General features: G+C 41.8%; 2 protein-coding genes across 2 annotated transcripts; both read right to left on the bottom strand.

Moving 5' to 3' along the window:
• Window positions 1-1,344: 1,344 nt before the first annotated feature.
• Window positions 1,345-7,622, bottom strand: p2ry10 (P2Y receptor family member 10). The gene is made up of 4 exons (XM_044040258.1): window positions 4,677-7,622; window positions 3,172-3,372; window positions 2,915-3,095; window positions 1,345-2,792 (listed from the first exon to the last, which is right to left on the bottom strand). Exons 2-4 carry the CDS (start codon window positions 3,351-3,353, stop codon window positions 1,905-1,907), a joined length of 1,251 nt encoding a protein of 416 aa, XP_043896193.1. The 5' UTR covers window positions 3,354-3,372; window positions 4,677-7,622; the 3' UTR covers window positions 1,345-1,904.
• A 65-nt stretch (window positions 7,623-7,687) lies between these two features.
• lpar4 (lysophosphatidic acid receptor 4) lies at window positions 7,688-15,508 on the bottom strand. The gene is made up of 3 exons (XM_044040259.1): window positions 15,239-15,508; window positions 8,862-9,647; window positions 7,688-8,784 (listed from the first exon to the last, which is right to left on the bottom strand). The coding sequence occupies exons 2-3, from the start codon at window positions 9,435-9,437 to the stop codon at window positions 8,299-8,301; spliced, it is 1,062 nt and encodes a 353-aa protein (XP_043896194.1). The 5' UTR covers window positions 9,438-9,647; window positions 15,239-15,508; the 3' UTR covers window positions 7,688-8,298.
• Between the last annotated feature and the right edge of the window lie 6,227 nt (window positions 15,509-21,735).

Below are 21,735 nucleotides of genomic sequence, written 5' to 3'. Positions count from 1 at the left end.
TTCCGCAGTTCACGTCCTCATCTCTCGCCAATGGAAACACATGATTATATCGGCTGTGATTCACCTCTCTCAGTGGGCGCGCTACACTTTTTCCACTCACACACACGACATCTGGCCTCGTGTAGCAGCACCCTAACTGTTAGTGGCGGGCACCCAGGTCTATCCACACACACCGCTCTCAACACACAAGACATGCTGTGAACCCCATTGTAGAGAGTACAAGAGGGAACTCACAGACACCATGACACTGGCCTATAGACAGACACAGACACACTCAACATTACAGACATTCCACACACTGGAGAAACATATGAGATCCCCCATGTGGGATGACTCCACACTGAAAGCATGCGGCCTCTCACACTCGCCATGAAACAGAATTCATTGTATCTCACCTCTGTTTTCAAACTTGAAACCACACTGCATCAAACAGCCGAACGGTGAAGTATTAGCCATCACACATGTCACATCTCCTTACTCTTCTTCCTCTAACACTACTCATTCTCACAGTCCTGCCTCCTCGCTTTCTCACATGATCTGTCTTTCTACCTCATCTAGTGTCTTTAACGCCTGTACTGTGATTTCCTGTTTTTTTTTTTGTTTTTTTTATATATCTGACTGGTCTCTCTCTGTATCCTTGTCTGCCTCTGTCTCTGTGTCTCTCTGTTATACTGGGGGTTTCAGCACTCATTGTGCTTCCTGTGACTATAGGGGTGTGGTTTACAAGAAATGTTTGACACCATATCTTCAGCTCTTATACTCACTGCTCATTGCTATACTCCCCCGGAGATCATATTTCTTTTAATTTAACATATATCCGCTCTAAATGTTTCGTCTGCCCTTTTTGAAGCAACATTTGGTTTCTCTCTTTCACATAATTCCCACAATTCCACTAACTAAATCAAATGTAATGCAATTACAGACTTTAGCAGCAAAAAGATAGTGGGCACATTTTGGTGGGTGATTTGAGACACCTCGCAGTTTACCCCAAAGGCGGGCTGCGTAGGGGCGGGGGGAAACTGAGGTGGCTCATAATCTGGATAGCAGATGCAAAAAATAAGTTTGGTAGGAAGGTGGGGGGAGGCTGGGTTTCAGTTTGGAGGGCAACCTCAGAGCCTGGCAGTTACAGGGTTGTTGTTTTTTCAGAGCTGGGCCAACTGCTGCAAACTGTCTTCACCACTCGTTCTGCAAAATGAAATGAAGTGCAACAGGAATGAGCTGACACCTGTTTTCATCTGTCCCTACACAGAGGAAACCTCACCAGAAACCAGCCTCAGATACGGTATAAATTAGAGAGAGACATGACAGCATCAGATAAGAAAAGAAAAGCACACACATGCCTTTATTCAGTGCACGACATTCATTCATTGCATTCTCACACACAGAGCTGTGATGGTTACAGTGTAGCTAATTTAAAGTCTGTTTAAAGCTTGACATAATCTGCAGGTTTAAAAAGTGAACCCCAGGGCAAAAGTAGCAGTTAGCCACCAGGGGGCAAACAAAAAAATCATTGGAATGTAACTTCCTACTTGATGTATAATGTCGGTAAACATTTTCCTGAGGAATTAATGCATTTTAATCAAACGTTTCAGGTCTTCTTCAACAGCACATGCTCACAGATTTGTTATTTATATTCTCATTTAGAAAACAGATGATCAATGACAACACATGGGTGACATTTAAGTTGCAATACTGACATGACACCAGTCAAATTGTGAATATCTGTACTGTGCGCACACTCATAATAAAACATGGTTCAGTTTCAAATCTTTGTTCGAAAGCTGTTTGTTGACCCTGATGCCAAAGCTCTTTGGCATGAAATCACCTGTTATCAAACATAGATCTTGTTGTGTCAGTCTGTTGTTCCCAACTTTACTTTTTCAAGTTTCTTTTCTTCCGTCATGTTACTCCCTGTCTGAGAAGGTGCTCTCCACACTCATCAGTCTGTGTGGTGGCACACGCTGGGTGGGGGAGCTGATCGAGGAGGAGAACGATGAGGTGCGCCTGGTGAGGTGCAACCTGAACTCGGCTGTTAGAAAATAATAGAGTAATGGGTTGAGGCAGCAGCTCACACTTGCCAGGCACAGAGACACCGGGTGGAACTGCAGTACCGCCTGTCTGGTTGCACAGTGAGTCAACACATCCTGAGACACCATCAGGTAGAGCAAGAAGTTGATGTGGTAGGGGACGAAGCACAACAAGAAGAGGGCAGAGCAGCTCAGCACCATACGCAGCGCTCGCTGCTTCTCACCATCGGTCTGACATTTATCCTCCTGGAAGGAGGTGACTGACTGGAGTCGGCTGCGTGCTGAGGAGTTCAGAGCATCCTGGGTCTGTCTTCGGTTGAGGGAGTGGGCAATGCGCACAGAGCTGTAGGTGATGCAGGCCAGAGGGATGAAGAAACCAAACAGCTCAGCGAGAGCCATCATGATGACTGCCTGAGAGAGCGGAAGAGGCCGCGTGGGCAAATCTTTGAAGCAGCCCCCTGTGGTGGAGATGGGGCTGGAGAGTGTTGTGAGTCTGCTGGGGCTTGTACTCAAAGGTGCCGCATTGAGTTTGGTGTAACCCTGTGGAGAAGTGACATCCAAAGAATAGGACATGTTGTAGATCGTGTGTGTACTGTGGATGGAGCTGGCGGCACTACTGCTACTCCGCATCAGAATGAACGGCGAGCAGGCCAGACTGACCACCACCCACACTATGATGCTGATCAGCAGGTCATACCGCCGCCTCCACTGGCGGGCAGCGAAGGGGTTAAGCAGGAAGACACACCTCTGCAGGCTGATACACACCTGGGAAAAATACATGAAAAAAGCATGAAAATCCTGTGCCAGAAATAAAACTGTTCTGAGATGTGAGGCCCATGGTGTCATTGGGATATTCTGGGATTGCTTTACACAAATTGCCTGCTTACCAGAAACACTATGGCAGCGTACATGTTGAGGAATTTCAGGTAGAAACAGAACAAACACAAGCCTCGGCCAAAAGGCCAAGTGTGTGTGAAGTAATAATAGATCCTGAGGGGCAGAGACAGGATGTGGACCAGGTCAGCTAATGTCAGGTTTATCATGAAGATCACTGCCTTGGTCTTCTTACTGTGGAGCAACATGCAGAGGAGTTAGTCATGTCCACAACTGTGTTTGGCATTAGTCATGGTGCTGTCATGTGTACCTGATATGTCTGCAGAGGACCCACAGGGCAATGGTATTGAGCGGCAGGCCAGGGATGAAGAGCAGCAGGTAGAAGTAGGTGTACATGGTATCCATGCTCCGCTCCCAGGCGGTCAGATTAAGGCCACATCGCGAGGAGTTGACCGGGGACTCCTCCCATGACACCGATGTATTCCGAATCATTCCTTCACTCACACCGACACTGGAGGAACATTTCAACAAACTTCACCTAATTCTTTGGAAAGCACCGTGTACAAGTGCTTTGTAGACTGTAATTAATATAAATGTAACACACCCTTTAATAATTTTGTGCTTTCAGTGCTTTCCAAAGTGGACTACAACCCAAATTTACCATTATTAGAGGCCTCATTCTGTTTTAAACCACTACACTCCAAATCACTCTGGTTAAATATGATGTTTACTACTTTAAATCTATCTGAAAGATAGTTATTTATTTAAAATACCCATGCTTTACATGCAAAACATGTTCATTTAAATAAATAAATACATATATATATATATAAATAATTAACTTATATAGATAAGGATATGCATATGGATCCTGCTCAGTCGAATAGCTGCTTAACTGATGATAATAATAATGATACTGACATGTCGATGCCTCAATATTTAAAATGACACTTGTATATTTTTCTGCGTTCTACATTTTCTTTTTTGTTTTATACTTGCAGTAGGTATTAATGTTTATTCATTTATTATTTTCAGTGCATTCTCTTTATTAATGGCACAAGAGAAATCTGCGTATTAATCCATTTTGAGTAAGTAGTTATCTTGTAGTTGTGGTTGATTAATTAACACGTGAAAATGCAAATTAAACATGGGAAAAGAGTAAAGTTTAAAAAAGAGCACCTTCTTCCATTTAGAAGACACCACACCCTTCCTCCATTGCCACAGAGTGAGTGAAGAGACCAACAGTAACAGTTATTAGATGCTTAAATGGATTTTTCTTCTTTAGTTTGTATCTATTGTTGGTCTCTGACTATTATTGGCTGTTGTAGACTGCTACATGCAGCCAGCAGGCTGTTTAGTGTAACCTGTGCAGTTGGGCATACTCTTGCCCAACTCTCATTTTGAGAAGTGTCTGGTTTAGGTCAAGTTTTGTGGTAACCTATGATACAATAAAGTGTCATCTTGCATTTGCGCAAAACTGTTTTGTAAAAAGGTTTTGTCTCTGCATGTGAAAAACACATTTTTTTAAAAAAGATTATTAAACCATTGACCATAATTTCAAAATAATTGCATTTGTTACTACAGGGCCACAGAACAGACGGATAATCCAAGAATTAAAACTATGATTACTGGAAACACACGGAACACTTTTAAATCATTATAAAATATTTGTATTATATGCAAATGTATGCAAATGTAATAACAAAGCTTGACTAGCAGCATGACTTTGACCTTAAAGCTTCAGTCAGCAGTGTGACTGCCTCACATACTGTACGTGACCTTTTTAATGAAAATTCCAAAGAGCGATGCTTTTACCTTGTGCTCGTCTCTCCTAATGATCAGCATTGATGACGGGGAGAGGTCAAACACACCAGGTCAGTGACCACCCGCCACCACATGCTTCACGCTCCTCTGTAAACAGCAGGCTGACACACAAACACGCTCCTCTTCGAGTTGTCCAGGCACAAACAGGATCACACACAGAGAAACGTCGCAGACAAAAGAAAAACCAGTCAGTGGTGGCTTGCCAGTGAGGTCCTACTTTCTGTTTGTACATGTGGTTGCATTAGGAGGTGTTGTGTGTTGTGTGCTTTAGTCTGGGACTGGTGATGAGAGGAAGCGGAAGCCCTGCCCTGACGCACGCAAGTGTTTTTCTGCCACCTGTTATATCACAGAAAACCATGCAGCTCAGCTACAAACTTGAAATATAGGTAAAGACCATCATCTAGCAGATAATAGACAAACAGGGAGATAGATATTAGTCTCTCTTTGGAAGTTGTTTTGCTTAGTGACCACACACAAATACACTTAAAGTTCAAATGTCTTCATTTACATCACCCACAGTGTTTGGAGTTGTGAAAAAAAAAATGAAGCATCTATCTGTTTGCTTCCTCTAGCAAATTCTACACTTCCTGTTTTAAAGCTGTAAAGCTTCTTTTTTTAATTATTTGCAGTTTTACAGCGCGGTCATCTTGAGAAAAAAACCCAAAAACAAACACATGGGAAAATGACAGTTCTTCTGTGCTGTTGGTTTCACAATGCTTTGAATACATAGATTCACACTTTCATCGACACACCCACAACTCGAATGAGTTGCTGCAGGTTTCTGGGCTGTGCCAGGCACCTGCATGGCATGTGGGACATTTGCAAGCTTCCTGTGCTGCTACAGTTTGGTTTCACTTCAGCACAGGTCACTGTGAAGCCAAGGTATGAAACATGCTGAGCACACAGACACGCAGAATAGCAACCATTCCCAGAGGCTGGGTCATGACCCACAGATTTTGTTCATGCGCAGTCCACACATATGCAAGTATTTTTGAAAACTCGTACACACAACATGTGGGTTAGGTCTCTTAAAATACACACAAAAGGCCTTTTCGACATAGACCAACTTGAGTGTGACATTTGTGTCTGAGGTCACATGTTTCCATGTGGACAAAGACGTCTTTGAGAACTTAGTGTGTGTAGACAGGACCATTTGGCTGGTTTACCTCAGAAATGGTAGTAAAATGAGTCAGAAACAATATATTAGTTAAAAAAAATGCTTATATTGTGAACAAGGTCACACAAGTCTCGGGTATTCATATATAATAATTAAAGTATAGGAAACGCTGCATAAATAAGAATGGACCGCGGCATTTCAGTGATGTCTCCCACTTATGGCCACTAGAGGTCAGAACAAGCCAATTCTTACAGCTACATTATGTGGCCTTATTCTTCTCTGCAGTCAGAGGAGCACACTCTTTTTTTTGACAGGTGTGATGTTAAATGTCTTCTGTTGCAAAAATTCACTCACATTCCTAACACAAACATCTCAAGTGTTAAGGCGAGCTCTTGCACATGTCTACCCCCACCACTCTCCTTATTTCCTGCTCCACTTTTCCACCCCAGTATGTTTGTCTTCCTCCCTCCTACCCTTGACCCCAGTGGAGTCCAGCTGGTGTTTGGTGGACTCTGTGTCTGCTGCTCGTTGCAGCACATGGCCACATCACTCACAGTGGCAGAGAGGGTTGCTTGGATTACTGGAGGGTCTTCTTTCTCTCCGTATATACAGTACCACAGCAGGTATAGCGGCCTATTACATTCCCAAGTAAGGCGTTGAATCGCTTACTGTGCATAGTTCTATGGACGAGAATGTAAACCTCCTGGTACAAACATCTCATATAATGTCTCAGACAGAAGTCATTTCATTTCTCCTGCCGGATCTTTAGTGTGTGTAGAGAAACATGTGCTGGTCCAGCACTGTGACTGTTAGGGACACCAGGCAGCGGCAAAGCTGCTCCATGTGTCACTATTCATTCACAATAGACGCATGCTCTTTATTCTCTGAGTTATTTTACATTTCAGTCAGTGAACAAGCTTTGTAATACCAGCTCGATAACGCAGCTGCTTCTTTTTCACACTTGTCGACACATGGAGTTCTAAATACGTTTTTGTGAACGTTGCAGAGTGAAGCAAATGCTCTTCAGTAAAGGCAACTTCGCCGTTTACATGGACACAAAAATAATCATCCCATTACGATGTGCATATACATGCATTAAGTGTTAAATCAGAATAATAAACCTTATTGACATTTGCAGAGTTGGAAATAGTAGTAGAAGAAGCTCACATCCAACTGTATTGTAAACACACGCCTTTCAACCATCGAGGCATTCCAGAGTTCTTTTAAACTTTCTATCAACAGCTCCATATCCAGCAATATCAAAAGCATCACATTTACACAGGGGCAGACACGTGGTGACCCAAACCAGGAAGAATCAGAACAACTGTTTACATGAACACTGATTGGAAGGACAACTGACATAAACCACCGCTCTTCACTGGAATTTGGGATTGAAATGTCTTCCCAAACGGGCCACAGCAGACCATAGTATTAGACTGGTGTGTTTAAATGAGCCGTTTTTATTCTGATTGGGGTTTTATTCAATTTGTTTGTGTACTTCTGCTGACTCATTACTATTTATGTGTCAAGCTGTGTAACAGTGATTTGGCATATTTAATCAACTGCTGTGTTTTGGAGTGAGTGCACATTGCTATGTGTAAGAGACTTTGAGCTGCTCTGCAGTCTCAGGCCAGATTAAGACAGAGAGACCTCATTCAGAAGCAAACAATGAACCATTGCTTTAGTCATAATAAGTATTTGGCCTGTACAGCACACAGGCCAGGGTCCTTGACCAGACTTGAGCTGCCTTTCCCCCGAGCACAGGAACACTTGGGGTTCTTGTGCTCGGGGAAAATCAAGAGAATGAATAATAACATTCCTCCGTATTGTCAGCCTGACAAAGGCCAGTTTGACCACCATGAAATAATAAATGCTGGCAAGAAAGCAATTGAAAACAGACATTTAATGGCCTCAAACTTCAACATGAGACACATTAAACTCCGCAGGTCGGCGCACTGCTGTGTTAGAATAACAAAAGGTCTCACCACACTACACAATGTCATAACATTAACGTCTAAAATGATATAATACGCCGCGAAAGCTTGAGCTTTATGACAATAAAACCTTAGGGCTCAGTGTGTTACTAAAGTACTTAACAGCATATTTCAACAATGTGGACGGAAATCTCCATCTTATCCACAGTCCAGTGCATTTGCAAGTGTTTGTGTGTTAAGCCTAAGTGATGATGTATTGGAGTCTCTTTTAGAGGCTCTGCTCTGCATGTCTCTGGACTATCACAGTCGTCCTGATGTGGCTGACTGTCTGGTCCCTGCAGTCATCTCTCATAATAAACACAAATACATTCCTGTGTTCTCCAGGAGTAGATTAATCCGTAAAGCTCAGGCCATACCTCAGGACTTACCTCGGGGCTGAACTAATCTGCTGAGTTATGTGTTTGTCGCTTCCAGACACAACAAATGATTGCTTTTTTCCTAATTCAGGGCTCCTGTCTTTCAAATCCTCTCTGTCCTTGATTACCTTCTATCTCCTCCTGAGTCAGAACTCACTTTCAGACGTCTTTGACTCTTTTCCATTGCTGGCTACAGTGCACGTGTCTTTTGGTGTGTTTGCTGTGTCCTGGGTCTCTGTGTCACTACGGGGGATGCTGTTGGGTCGGGAGCCCGAACCTTTTCCTCCCATGGTCAAGCTCTTCTGGAAGCTCTCTGAGGTGAAGTAGTAGACCACAGGGTCCAGGCAGCAGTTGAGGCTGGCCAAGCACAGAGTGATTGGGTAAAGAGTTCGGGCAAAGCGCTCTACAGTGCAGTTAGCGAGGGCCTGCGTCCTCACCAGCGCATATAGGAAAAGGATGGAGTTATACGGGACGAAGCAGATGATGAAGATTCCCAGATGGACCAGAATCATACGCAAGACACGCCTCTTGCTGTCACAGCCATGACCGACAGTTGCCGGGCGACGCAGTGTCCGAAGAACCAGCGAGGAACATGCCAAGTTGACCAGCAGGGGGATGAGAAAGCCCACAATCTGGGATGATAAGAAAAAGTTTATTGTAATTGATTTTAAACAGTACACAAATGATCAATGTGTGGCTATTTACTCACCTCAATAAAGATGGTGATTTTGGACAGGTAGGTCTTCCAGGTGCTTTTAGAGAATCCCTCGAAACATGTGGTGGCTCTGGTTGTACTGTTGATGGTAGAGAAGAAGGTCACGGATATTCCTCCTCCCACGATTGTCAGCCACACTGCTGCACACACCAGTGCTGCATTCCTGCGCGTGCGTATGGAGCGTGAGCGGAAAGGGTAGACAATTGCCAGGAAGCGGTCTACACTGATGCACGTGAGGAAGAGCATGCTGCCATAGATGTTGGTGATGAAGGCTGTTCCCGATACCTTACAAAGTCCATCTCCAAACGGCCAGTGGCGGTTAACGTTGTAGAAGACCTTGAATGGCAGCGTGAAAACAAACACTAAGTCAGATAACGCTAAGTTAGTCATAAACATTGTGGTCTCGTTGCTCATCTTCATCCGGAAGCAGAACACAAAGAGTGCAGCACAGTTGGTGATCAGGCCAAGGACGAAGACCACACTATAGACCACAGAGTACAAGTTGTACTTGAAGGAGTCGTCAATCCCACAGTCCTCCATTCCAGTCTCATTAAGCACCAGACTGGCCATGGCGACAGCTTAAATGGGGAGAGAAGCTCCAAGGAACAAGGGGACACCAAAGCTGTCAGGAAAGGGTTCAGCCAAGGCGGATGTCTGGGGATGGAAGGTGTCAGCAGGGGATCCACCAGTCAAATCTCCTTTGAGCCATGGTGGACATTCAGACATGAATATGTGGACAGAGACAGTCAGGATGCACGGCTGCGGGGCTGCTCGATTCTCCTGTGGAGAGAACAGGAAAGAGAACAGCGTCACTTCCTCACAATAAAAGTTACAGACAAACAACTCCAGCTCTCTGTAAAGTATCAGTTAGTCACTATTAGCCATTACACTGTTTAACAAACCACAATGTGAGTGTGTTTTAATTTTTAATTCAAGAAGAAATCTTCTAGAGATAGAAAAACTTTTTTTCCCCCATAAATCTCCATAAGTCTTAATCCTAAATGTACATTTTGTTGGAAATTAGAATTTCAACAAATACCAGTCTTGTATGAAGTTATTTTTTATAATATCACTTCGGTAAAGGTCATTAGTCATTGAGTAGTCAAAAAGTGATTGAGCAATGGTAGATCAGTGGTAGGGTGAGTTGTCATTCAACTGGAAGGTTGTGGGTTCAATTCCTGACTCGGCTAGTCTATATGTGTCCTTGAGCAAGGCCCTTAACCCCATGCTGCAGTGTGTGAATGGGTGAATGGCAAAACAGTATTGTGTAAAGCAGCTAATCAAAAAGCTCTATATAAATACAGACCATCATACCAACTCTTCTTCGATTTGATTTGGTAGTAACAAGTAACAAAGATAGTTAGAGGAATTGTAGTTGTAGTGGCAAAAGTACTCTTAATTCCAAAGCCACTGAATAGTCGTTAGCTTCAATTTGGTTTCAATTGGCTTGACTCGTAGGTACTGTTGTAATTCAAGGGTTTGCACATTTATTTCCACTTGCCGTACATCCAAGTTACATTTCTATCCACATGTATCCAAGCTTCTCGAGGATATACAACAAATAGAAATATTCCCTTGATGTTCAGTTTGTGAATGACGATCTATAGATTCCAACAATAAGACAACGTAACCTAATGTCAAAAACCTTGTTACACCAAAACTCAAAATACAGCGTCTAAAACGGACACATCCATCAAACTGCCAGACATTTGTCAGTACTTATCTTCCAATTGCTTTATCTATCATAGCCGTCAATGATATCAAAGTGTCCATGGTAGCTTTTATCTAAAGAACAAAGCCACATTCCTTTCCTGCCTAGAATATTTAATGTAATTAATCAAAGGCCAAAGGCCAAACAGTTATCTACTTCAACTGTTAATAAATGACATTGTAACAAGTGTCAAATCTTGCATCAACCACCTGGTCTAACCCTGAACTAAAACTAACTTAGCTCTGGCTCCTACAAGAGAGGAGTAAAAGTAAAAGTTGCTCGAAATATAAATGACAGTAAAGTACAGATACGTGAATTTTGTACAGTAAAGTGTTTGTACTTTGTTACATTACACCACTGACAAATAAGAGTGGACATTAAGTAATCATTAAGTAATTTACAGATAAATAAGGTATTATTATTTCATGTATTTATCTACGTCCATTATTCAACTTAGACCATTTAGCCAAATTTGAATGCAGTTATCATGTATAATTTCAATTTAAACTGTCAAGATTTGCACCTGCATTAACAAATAACTTAACTAGATACCCGTATAAACACTAGTTTACCCCTGAAAAAATGATCCTTTAACTCGACGACAACCATGTTTTACCATCACAATGTTTCCTTTGCAAAATATTATAAAGAAATAAAAGTCCGATATCTGTCCGATTTAGTCCCTTTTTTTGTATCTTTTTAACTATGAAGCTGGTAACAACAAATTTGTGCTGTAGCCATTTCAAGTTATTTCAAAGACATCATTTTCCAACTGTGTAATAAATATTCTGCCCACAACGTGGCTCAGCTAAAATGCTGCTGCTGCTACTTTGTATTTACATGTTTACAGTCTGCACAATGAAACATGTAATATACAGTACTGTCTGATATCTAAGCCTGTGATTTTGACCAATATCGGACCGATACCGATACTGAATATTGTATCGGCTCATGCCTAGAAGTTACATTCACACACATGTTCATGCAGTGCAGTACTTGCACATTCATGTGTTATCTGTCAGTATAAAAAGCTCTCATCCAGTCAGCTGGTCTCACTTCCAGTAGCAGTGTGGCATGGAGCACTCAGACTGTCAGCAGGACTGTGAGAGGTGAAGCGCTGCCAAGACATTAACGTGCCAGAGATTGAGAGATTAAATGCACTTCAGCTGCATTCATTGTCAAGGTTACAAAAACAAATCTACCTCCAGTTATAAATAAAGTGAAAGGAAATACACCCGAGCTTTGTGAGTCTCATCCCAGTGAAAGCTGGTTTAATCTGAATCTGTACATTAACTCACAGCCTCTACTGTAGAGGGATTAACACAGAGTGACACAGCAGCAACACTATACTAAACACTCAACATCACCATCCTGAAACATCCTGAAATAGCAGCTTTTAGAAGATGACTATCACAAAGGCACATGTCATACAATACATGATACAGTATTAGAGTGAGTCGCCAGACACTTTAATGACAAAACAGTAAAAATATTTCCCCTTTTCCCCCTTTTGTCTCTCTCAGTCCTCAAAGGGAAACTCCACCAATTTAAAGCTATAATTGCACGTTACAAGTCACACGCTCTAGAAACGAATGTGAAAGCAGTCAATCCAACAATGCTTGTGATGCCAGTGGAGTTATCTGGATGTTTTCTACAGAAACCCAGTCTCAACAAATGGAAATGTACGTGACATACTTGATTATTTGTTGGGCAGGATCAGGGAGGATCTCAGGAGACACTATCTAGCTTGTCCCATGAAGTCAGGACATCTTGGCCTCTGCTCTGTTGTTATCAACTTTAACCTTTATTTTTAATTTCACTTGTTTACTCAAATGTTGCTCCCGAGACCAATTTTACAGAGGAGCAATTCAAAAGCCACTTTACTGCCATGTGTTACGCAACAGAGCTAAAGCAGCAGTGAGGTGGTCAAGCTATTGGCATCGCGTGTACATATCCTGAGTGGATGACAGACACTGCATCTGTCTTTTCAACACACACTCTCACACTGAACACACACAAAGGCAACGCTGTGAGTGTGGGCAGTCCATCAGCTCTGTCCTGTGCCAGCTGCAGTGGGACATCTTTACTGCTTTTTCACACGCCTCCCCAAAAAGCTTCCTCCGGCCCCCTTACAATACGGCCACTGTACCCGGCTGCTCTGAACACACACGTATATATGCACGAGTATCCACACGTGCATACACAAGCAGGCAAACTTCTTTCACACGCACACTGTGAAGGGTTCTGTGTCCTGTGGCTCAAGCCCAGAACTCTTGACGGTGCTGGTTTCATATTCAGCTGATGCTGTTCCTGAAAAGAGCTGAGCCTCTAGAAACGTCCAGTTTAAGAAACAGCACCACTCCAGACTTGTTGCACAGGGAAATCTGGGCATGTTGTGGATATCCAGAGGTCCTGCTGAGAGATTTCATTCCTGTGTGTGACTGTGTACACTTCATGTACAGGTTGTGAACAGCTGCACAGTCACAGGGTTTCCCCCCGGAGACGGCGGCGGCGGCAGAAACAGGCCTTTAGGACCCGCAGATCTGAGGATCAGCGGGTCGGATCAAGTTCAGGCTCAACTCACATCCAGCTGTTCCTTTCTCTCACATGCTGGGAGGAAGAAGGCGGGGGGAGGGTTGAAGGTGGGGGACGAGCTGGGGCAAAGTGTTGTGTTCGAAGACATCTTCACTCTTTACAGTCAGTGCAGCTCATAGAGTTGGTGTATTTTAATCTGGAAGGTCTAAGTCAGCAGAAATGTGTCTCACGTTGCACCATATTCCACCGACGTCAAGCAGACATGAATCTACCCTATTGATTCAACACTGTGGTTTTTATGGTATTTTCTTTTGGTTTTGGAGAGTAGAAAAAAGAAAACACACTCTGAAGATGGTATCAGATATATCCTGATGATACACTCTCACTCAGCCACTTCATTGGGTTCATGAGAGTGTCGACCAATATGGTCTTCTGCTGCTTATATCTCATCTTCTGCTGCTTATATCTCATCTTCTGCTGCTTATATCTCATCTTTGAGGTTTGACATTCACCTGCATTCACAGACAGTCTCATGCAGACCTTGGCAGTAACGAGTGGTTATTTTAGTTACCGTTGCCTTTCTAACCAGACGAGCCCTTCTCCTCTGACCTCTGGCATCAACAACACATTTTCTCTGTGAACCCTAGAATTGTCCCTATGTAAAAATCCCAGAAGTTTTGCTTGTCGCATTCAAAGTAGAGCTGCAACGAACGATTGTTCAATTAATCTGTCGATTATTTTCTCGATTAATCGTTTGGTCCATAAAATATCAGAAAACCTTAAAAAAATGTTGATCGGTTTTCGTCAAACCTGGAAATGATGCTGTTCTCAAATGTCTTGTTTTGTCCACACACCAAAATGATTCCCTTTTAATGGTTTCTGTGTTATCCAGAGTAAATAAATGAAGAAAATATTCACATTTAAGAAGCTTAAACAATCAGAAATCTTGTTTTAATCATGAAAAAAGCTTAATACCGATTACCGATTATCAGTTGTCGATTAATTTAGTAATCGATTCATCGATTAATTGTTTCAGCTCTAATTCAAAGTCACTTAAATAATTTCTCTTTTCCGTATTGACGCTTGGTTTGAACACTGTTGTCTGGACGTGTGGTAATGCATGACATGATTGGCCGATTATACATTTATCTTAACCAGTAGTTAACTGCAACTGGTGTTCCTAATAAAGTGGCTCATAATAAGTGTAAGCTTATTAAGCAAATGTTTCCTTGTCGTGGTTGTAATGGTGATTCCACTGTCACTCACTCAACACCTACTTGTTGAATCCTTTAGTCTTCAGTAAACTTGCATCAGCCGACACTGGAGGATATCTGTGTTCCGTTCATGTAATAAGAACAACTTGTCTTCTGTTTTCAGATATGATCGCTGACTGCCGTGCTTATAATAACTGGTGTGAGAAGAATGGAGGCTGTAAAGTCACCGGTCGTTCCCCAAGTTGGTAAAACTTAACATAAAACATGGCAACAATGTGGGAATAATACGTTTATATGTTAATAGGGGAGTAATACAATGGTACGCCATGTTATTTATATAGTAATCACCATTAATAACAATGTTTTATGTAGAGCATAAGGGAGGATTCCTTCCAACTTTACAATGTGGTCATTGCCAATTGCAATACACAAACATGTTCATGTGAAAGTCTTACAATGACGGTAGCCTATAATCACTTTCATCACCAAACAGCATGTGCACAAAAGTGCTTTCCAAATATAAAAGGAATACAGAATACAATCACAGAGGGCAAAGTAGAAATAGAAATAGAAAAAGGATGAGAACACATCAGACAGAACTGAGCTCAAACAGATGTTAAGTCAATGAAGTCAATACATGAATAAATAACTCCATAAGATACAAGATACTCTCATAAAATATCAACATAAAGTTAAGAAAATAAAAGTTTAAACGAATGAACAAATGTGAAAGTGCAATAATGACTAATACTGATTTAAAAAACACCATTAAAGTGCCACATAAACACAATAAAAGGATATTACTGTGGAAATAACATGGTATTTCTGTCACATTATCTCCGTATTACCACACTATCAGCCCAGTTTTCTTGGACTTAAACATGTTTTTGACAAAGACAAAACAAACTTACTGGCAGCAGAGTGGATGGTGACAGCTCACTGATGTTTGTCACTGTCACGACACTGTCACGACAGACCCACAGAGACACAGTCCACGCTCTTTTCATTCACGTGTTTCTCTGTCGCTCTCTCTCCGACTCCCAAACTTTTCCAAAACAAAAGTACGAGACACTTTCACGTCAGTTGAACGCAGCCAGCGCGAGGTCGTTCCATTAATCCTGTCGACTCGCTCCGTCTGTGCGCATCACCTCATCCACACAGCGCCTGCTCGTGCCCAGTGCGAGCGGGTTCCCGAGCGTGCACAGGAAGCGAGACAATGGCTCCACAAGTGAGCAGTGAGTGGAGGAGGGGTGAACAGAGGACTGTGGGGAAGGAGGGGGACACACACACACACACACACACACACACAGATTGGTGTCATCAAACACCAAAAGCCAAAGGTCCATTTTGTAACATTTAGGATGAAATATACTACCTATAATGGTGTCGCTTTAAAAACAAAAACAAAAGTAGTAGTTAGTGGTTAGTACTGTTGTCTTTACAGCAAGAAGACTTGGTCAGCAGAGGTTTTACTCAAGTAAACCTATCACTATCTTCATAAGGTTTTACTTAAGTACAAGTAAAGTACTGGTCTAGAAATGTACTCAAGTCAAAGTGAAGTAGTAAAGTAGTAAGAAGTAAAAGTTACTTACACAAATCTCACATTAATTGTTTTTAATTAAAGGCAAACCTTTACAAATTAAAGTGCCGACAAAATAAAAGAAATAAACACACAATGTATCAGTCAAAATGGGTCAAAGGTCACAAATGCTTTAACTTTCTTATTCACTCAGGGACCTCAATTAGTGCCAAATCATCTCTCCTCATTGTTCACCTGTCCTCATCATTCACCTGTCCTCACCTGTTCTCATCGTTCACCTGTCCTCGTCGTTCACCTGTCCTCATCATTCACCTGTCCTCATCGTTCACCTGTCCTCATCGTTCAACTCTGGTTTCCCCCTACAATTGGTCGTTTATTTGGTCCTGTGATGGACTGGCCAATATGTCAGCTGGGATTGGCACCAGCGCCCCCTGCGATCTCAATGTGGAGGATAAAGCGGTAGAAGATGAATGAATGAATGAATGCATGTACTGTAGTGGCCTTGAAAAACACATGGAAGAATCCAAAATGTTTTGGGTTTTTTTAAACCAAGGCGCTTGAGTTCTGTCACATATGTCATTAAAAAAGAAACCAAAAACCTGGAGCTGATGAAATGACAGAAGTTGCTGCAGATTTATTTAATTCATTCATGTGTTAAACTAGGACAAATCTAAATAAAGACAGTGGATTACCAGCAGCGTTCTTACCCCAGCTTCACTGTTTCATATGTGTGTGGAGAAAAACACAACTCACCGTGTGTGTGTGTGTGTGTGTGTGTGTGTGTGTGTGTCCTCTCCTTCACTATTTGATTCAGGAGATTCATCTGGATGATGGAGATTCAAAACCTAGTTCAGAGTCAACAAAGACTAGTTTGACCTACTTCTTTGGCCCGAGTATTTAAAGACGTACCAAAAAAATGTGATGTTTTAATCTTGTTCATCGCACATCGCAGTAGACAAGCACCACGTTGCTTTCATCTATGTGTGCGTCAGACACACATTGGCCTTGCTTTGAGGAGGCAGTCATCTTGCACTGCCATATTTCTGCAGCAGCCCGAACAGACCACGCTTTTCTCTTTTTCAGCAGAGGCTTACTGCGCAAGCGAATATGAGCGGCTCTGCCCACATAAACCTGATGCATAAACTAATGAGAAAGAATAAAGAACAGCAGAGAGTGTGACAGTGTGGACAGAGTTGTATGAAACTGTTTACATCCTTTCTGGTATGTGAAGGTCACTGTGGTTTCCTGGCGCACTTGGGGAAATGGAGTGAGTGCAGGAGTTCTCAGTTTGTGGCAAACTGCAATCTCACCATTAGATGCTGCTCATTTTTACAAAGTGGATCTTTATGAGTGTACTTAGCAAAGTTTACCACATTTACCACAAATCTAATAACAAAGCTGAAAGGCAAAGAGAGAAATGAGTGAGCGCTTATAAGGGACCATCTGAAAATGATTGATAGTGTGTGTTTTGTCTATATGTGTGTGTGCGCGCTTGTATTTGTTGCTTTTTTTAGGACCTTTTCTGGAAAAAAAACTTGACCTCATAGGACCAGACTACTGGTCCTATGAGGTCAGGTTTTTTGATTTCTTGGGAAGTGGGCTAAGATTTGAATTGGGGGTTCGGTTAAGGGTAGGTGATGCATTAACAGGTTATGGTTGAGGTTATGGGATGATGACCAAATGAATAGAACATCCAATGAAGCCTGCTGCACAAACTGTGTGTGTGTTTTAGATTTTCAACCAAAAACAAAATAAAACCCACAACCTTTAGTTGTGCAGTAGTCATTCAATGCCCTGTTTATATCAGTGATGTTTTTTCTGATCGTCGTCTGATAACAAAATTATGAAAATCCCACCCGGCCACAGGAATCATGTTTTTAGTTTAATCTGTCTGGTCTGCTCTCATGAATGTGATATCCTACGGCCTTGAGGGGATTTCTCCTGATTTGGTACAAAGGTTTTTCTGGTCTCACAAATGAACTGATCTTTTCGTTGTCAAAGGTCAAAGTCACTGTGACTTCTCAGAACAGGTCTTTGGCCTTGTGAACGTCTCAAGAACGCCTTGAGGAAATTCCTTCAAATTAAGCACAAATGATCACTTGGTTTCACGGATTAACTCATTTGAATTTGGTGGTCAAAGGTCGAGGTCACTCTGACATCATCATACAGGATTATTGGCCAAAACACAATAAGTGCAACCTCAACGCAGCGCCATGACAACCCCACTAAAGTCTTCCAAATTCATTCTTGGGACATAAACTCCATCCCCAGAAAATGTAATCCAAATCTGTACTTGTGAAGTTATGCTGTTCACTATTGCTTCACTATTATTGATACAAATGTAACACTTACAATGGCATCAATTATAGTTTTGTTAATGACTCCAAACCAGTGCCACTCTTTTTATTGACCTTTGAGGGCAGTGAAATCACAAAAGTGACCAAGTATTCATTTTCAAGTGAGGTGATAATGAGCTTGAACTAACAGCAGGTTTTTAAATACAGAAATGTTGTAAATGTAAACTCCAAAATAAAAACAGATCATTTGAGATAACATGTTTTAGATGTCTAAACATATCTAGATTTCTTTAAATGTTTTATTTTTTTCTCCACATGCTGTAGGGGGCCCCCTGGTGATCAGCTGTGGTTAGCTCACTTTTTTTTCTTTACCAATTTTACACATCTATCCATCTGCCTTCTTTGTTTTTTGGCACTGGTAATTGCATATACAACATCAAATAACCTTTAATGGTCGTGTGTGGGTTTGTTAGCAAAAAACATAATATACTATTATGAGTATGTTTGTATCAGACTATATTCACTTTAAGATAAAACTATATGGTTGTTTTATACTTAGAATAAGACTTTAACAGTATATGTGGGCAAGGGCCTTGCTTTGCGGAGGTCATGTTTCAACAGCAACTCAAATGAACAAACCAGCTAGAGTGAGCATTTCATGTTTTATTATTCTGTAAATGATGATGAAGTATGTCCTTTCTGGTATGTGAAGGCCGTGCTGTTCCTTGATGCACTTGGCAAAGGCAGGGTTGAGTGGAGGTCACTCATTCTTTTACACTGGACCTTTACTCACTCATCTTCTCCCACTTTATCCACCACATGAGGGTCGCTGGTGCCAATCCCTGGAGCGGAAGGCGGGGTACACCCTGGACAGGTCTCCAGTCCAGTAGAGTGTCCAATTTGCCATCTGCATGTTTTTGGATTGTGGGAGGAAGTCATAGAACCCAGAGAAAACCCACACACACAGGGAGAACATTAGACCTTTAATTAATTTACATTACAAACTAAACAGCAATCTTATGGGTCAAATTTGAAAATAATCCATCCTGAAATCTAAGCGTTTACCATAAAAAAAGTCTATACCACCTAAAAAATCCAAATAAATGTGAAATGCTTATAGGTACCAAAGAATAACCAGGCTTCCTTTACTGAGACTAACCCTGGGACCCACTGCTAACAAACCTTAAAATAAAACAAGCAGTGCAAAAGGAAGGCTCATATAAAAATAAACTGTAATTATAGCTCAGGATAGGGACAACATCTTCAGAGTCTCTGCCTCACTGTCACTGCAGCCAATGTTCAATATCTCTGAACAACATAGCACTATTTTGGCTGATCAAAGTCCTGTTCACCATTGTTTCAATTCAACCTTCATGTCTGAGGCTACGAAAAGACAACTATTTTTAGTTGGGTGACAGGGCGGTGTTGGCTAGGTTTCCATTGTGTTTAGGCTGGCATGGGGCTCTTTCTGTGCGTGTGTGTGTGAGGGTTAGGGTGAGTAGAGGCACTTGAAAGAAGGGAAATGGTCTGTGGAGGTCGCGTCTGGCAGGCTGACCACTCCACAATAGCAGCAGGGAGGACAGGACATCCTGCTTACTGCATAAATAGAGGTCAGACACACACACACATGCATGCACACATATACATACAAATTCATGCACACGCATTCATGTGTACACAAGCAGTGCATTACACATCATCACCAGATGTCTGTACCCCGGGATTGTTTGTGTTGGAGAGCATTTCCATGAGTCACACTCTGTGATAAAGTCGCGTTTTCTTTATGACGTTTCATAATACGAGTCAAGTGTTGTTGTTCATGTAGTCATTTTAAACATGATATACGCTTCAGTAGGTGTCATGTAAATATTCTGAAACCGTACAGTGTTTCCTGTTAACTTTATGGAAATATAACTTCATCTGCAATGACACACTGACTGACAGTGTTTGAATTAAATTACTTTTATATTATATTCATTTCTTTGAGTTAATAATCAGAACATTATGAACATTATTGACAGTTGTAAAAGTGAAATTCAATGTTTAATAACGTTTAAAACAGACCATATACTCTCTACATTTTAAATGTGGACCAAAAGGCTTTCTTATTGTGTACTATAAAACCCACACAATTCTACAACAACTATATCGAACACCTTTTCATTATATCCCATGTTCATTTTGTAATTTCTTATTTTGTGAAATGTTAACATTCCTTCTGTAGAGGCCTAGCAAATAAACTACGTCTATGTCTAATATTTTTCCATAAAAAAATAAAAAATAAATCACATGTAATCAAATGTGAGAGCAGCCAGTCAAGGCCAAGACACAACAGTAACAAAACCCAACCCAAACATGATCATTAAAAGCTGTGTTGAAGTTTCCTGACTGGATGAAACAATGAGGTTTGATTGGGCTGCAGAAATCCCCCTGTACACACACACACACACACACACACACACACACAAGCATGTCTGCACAAATACACGCAAACACCTCCCTCTTTTTCTCTGTGTTTGGTGATGGTAACTAAGCTGCACTGAGGCTTTGTGAGTCACACCAACCAGAACAAAGACCCCATTACTGCCCCCATCCCTCCATCTCCTCTTTTCTTCCACCCCTCTGTCCTGCTCTCCTTTAATGCGATGATGAGTGTACTTCCTTTGCTTGTACCTCTTTCGCCTCTGTCCATCCTCTCAATCATTGGCTCCAGGAGGGTTTAGGGGCAGCCCCGTGGTGCCATACATACCTCGGCCTTGACAACAGACCTGGACAAAAGCGGCAAAGCCAGTACAACACAGGCTTTACAGGCTGTACATACTGATATTAACATGACAGCAGAGGGATCTCCTAAGTTTGTGTATGTCTGGAGCTGACGTTCACCCCTGGGACCCAGCTTTCACTTGTGACCAGATTATTTGTCAGCTCATCTGCAGTGGAGCAGAGCCTGAATCAGTGCTGCTGCTGCTGCTGCTGCTGCCGCCGCCTGTGACTGAGGCCACGGAGGGAGACCGCAGACGCTCTACAGCCAGACAGCTAGCACTGGCTGGCTGACCCTGGCCTATACCTGTGCAGACAGGAACTGGCTGTTCTTTTGCCTCAGCACACACACAGTGAAAGGTTCAGTGTCATATCCAAACATGGTCTTCTCAAGAGAAGCTGAGAGAGAGAGCTGGCATAATTTGAGGGGGGTGATTACATTCACTTCATTCACTTCACTTCTGAAATACTGGTGTGATACAGCAGATAATTTAGAGTTTAGACAACACAAGTTCATAAATCAACTTCCTGAAGACGTTATTATTCTCTCTTTTTTTAATTACTTGCGTAACTGTTTCAGATTTGTGTCTAGTGTCCTGGTAATTATGGCCTGCAGCTATTTCCAGGGAATGTTCAGAGACAGATTAATTGGAAATGTTCAGCTTATTTTCAAATGCAAAGGTTCTAAAAATAAATAAGGCCCCAAAAGCCATGCATTTAATCAAAATCAAAAAGCATCCCACTTTAAAATAAATCAAATTGGCCACTTAAAAAAAGTGAGTGATATTTGAATTGTATCCAGTTCATGCTT

Source organism: Solea senegalensis, linkage group LG12 (genome assembly GCF_019176455.1).
Source record: "Solea senegalensis isolate Sse05_10M linkage group LG12, IFAPA_SoseM_1, whole genome shotgun sequence".
Taxonomy (NCBI): Eukaryota; Metazoa; Chordata; class Actinopteri; order Pleuronectiformes; family Soleidae; genus Solea; species Solea senegalensis.
The sequence above is the reverse complement of the archived record's forward strand: the minus strand, read 5'-3'. Positions and strand labels throughout refer to the sequence as shown.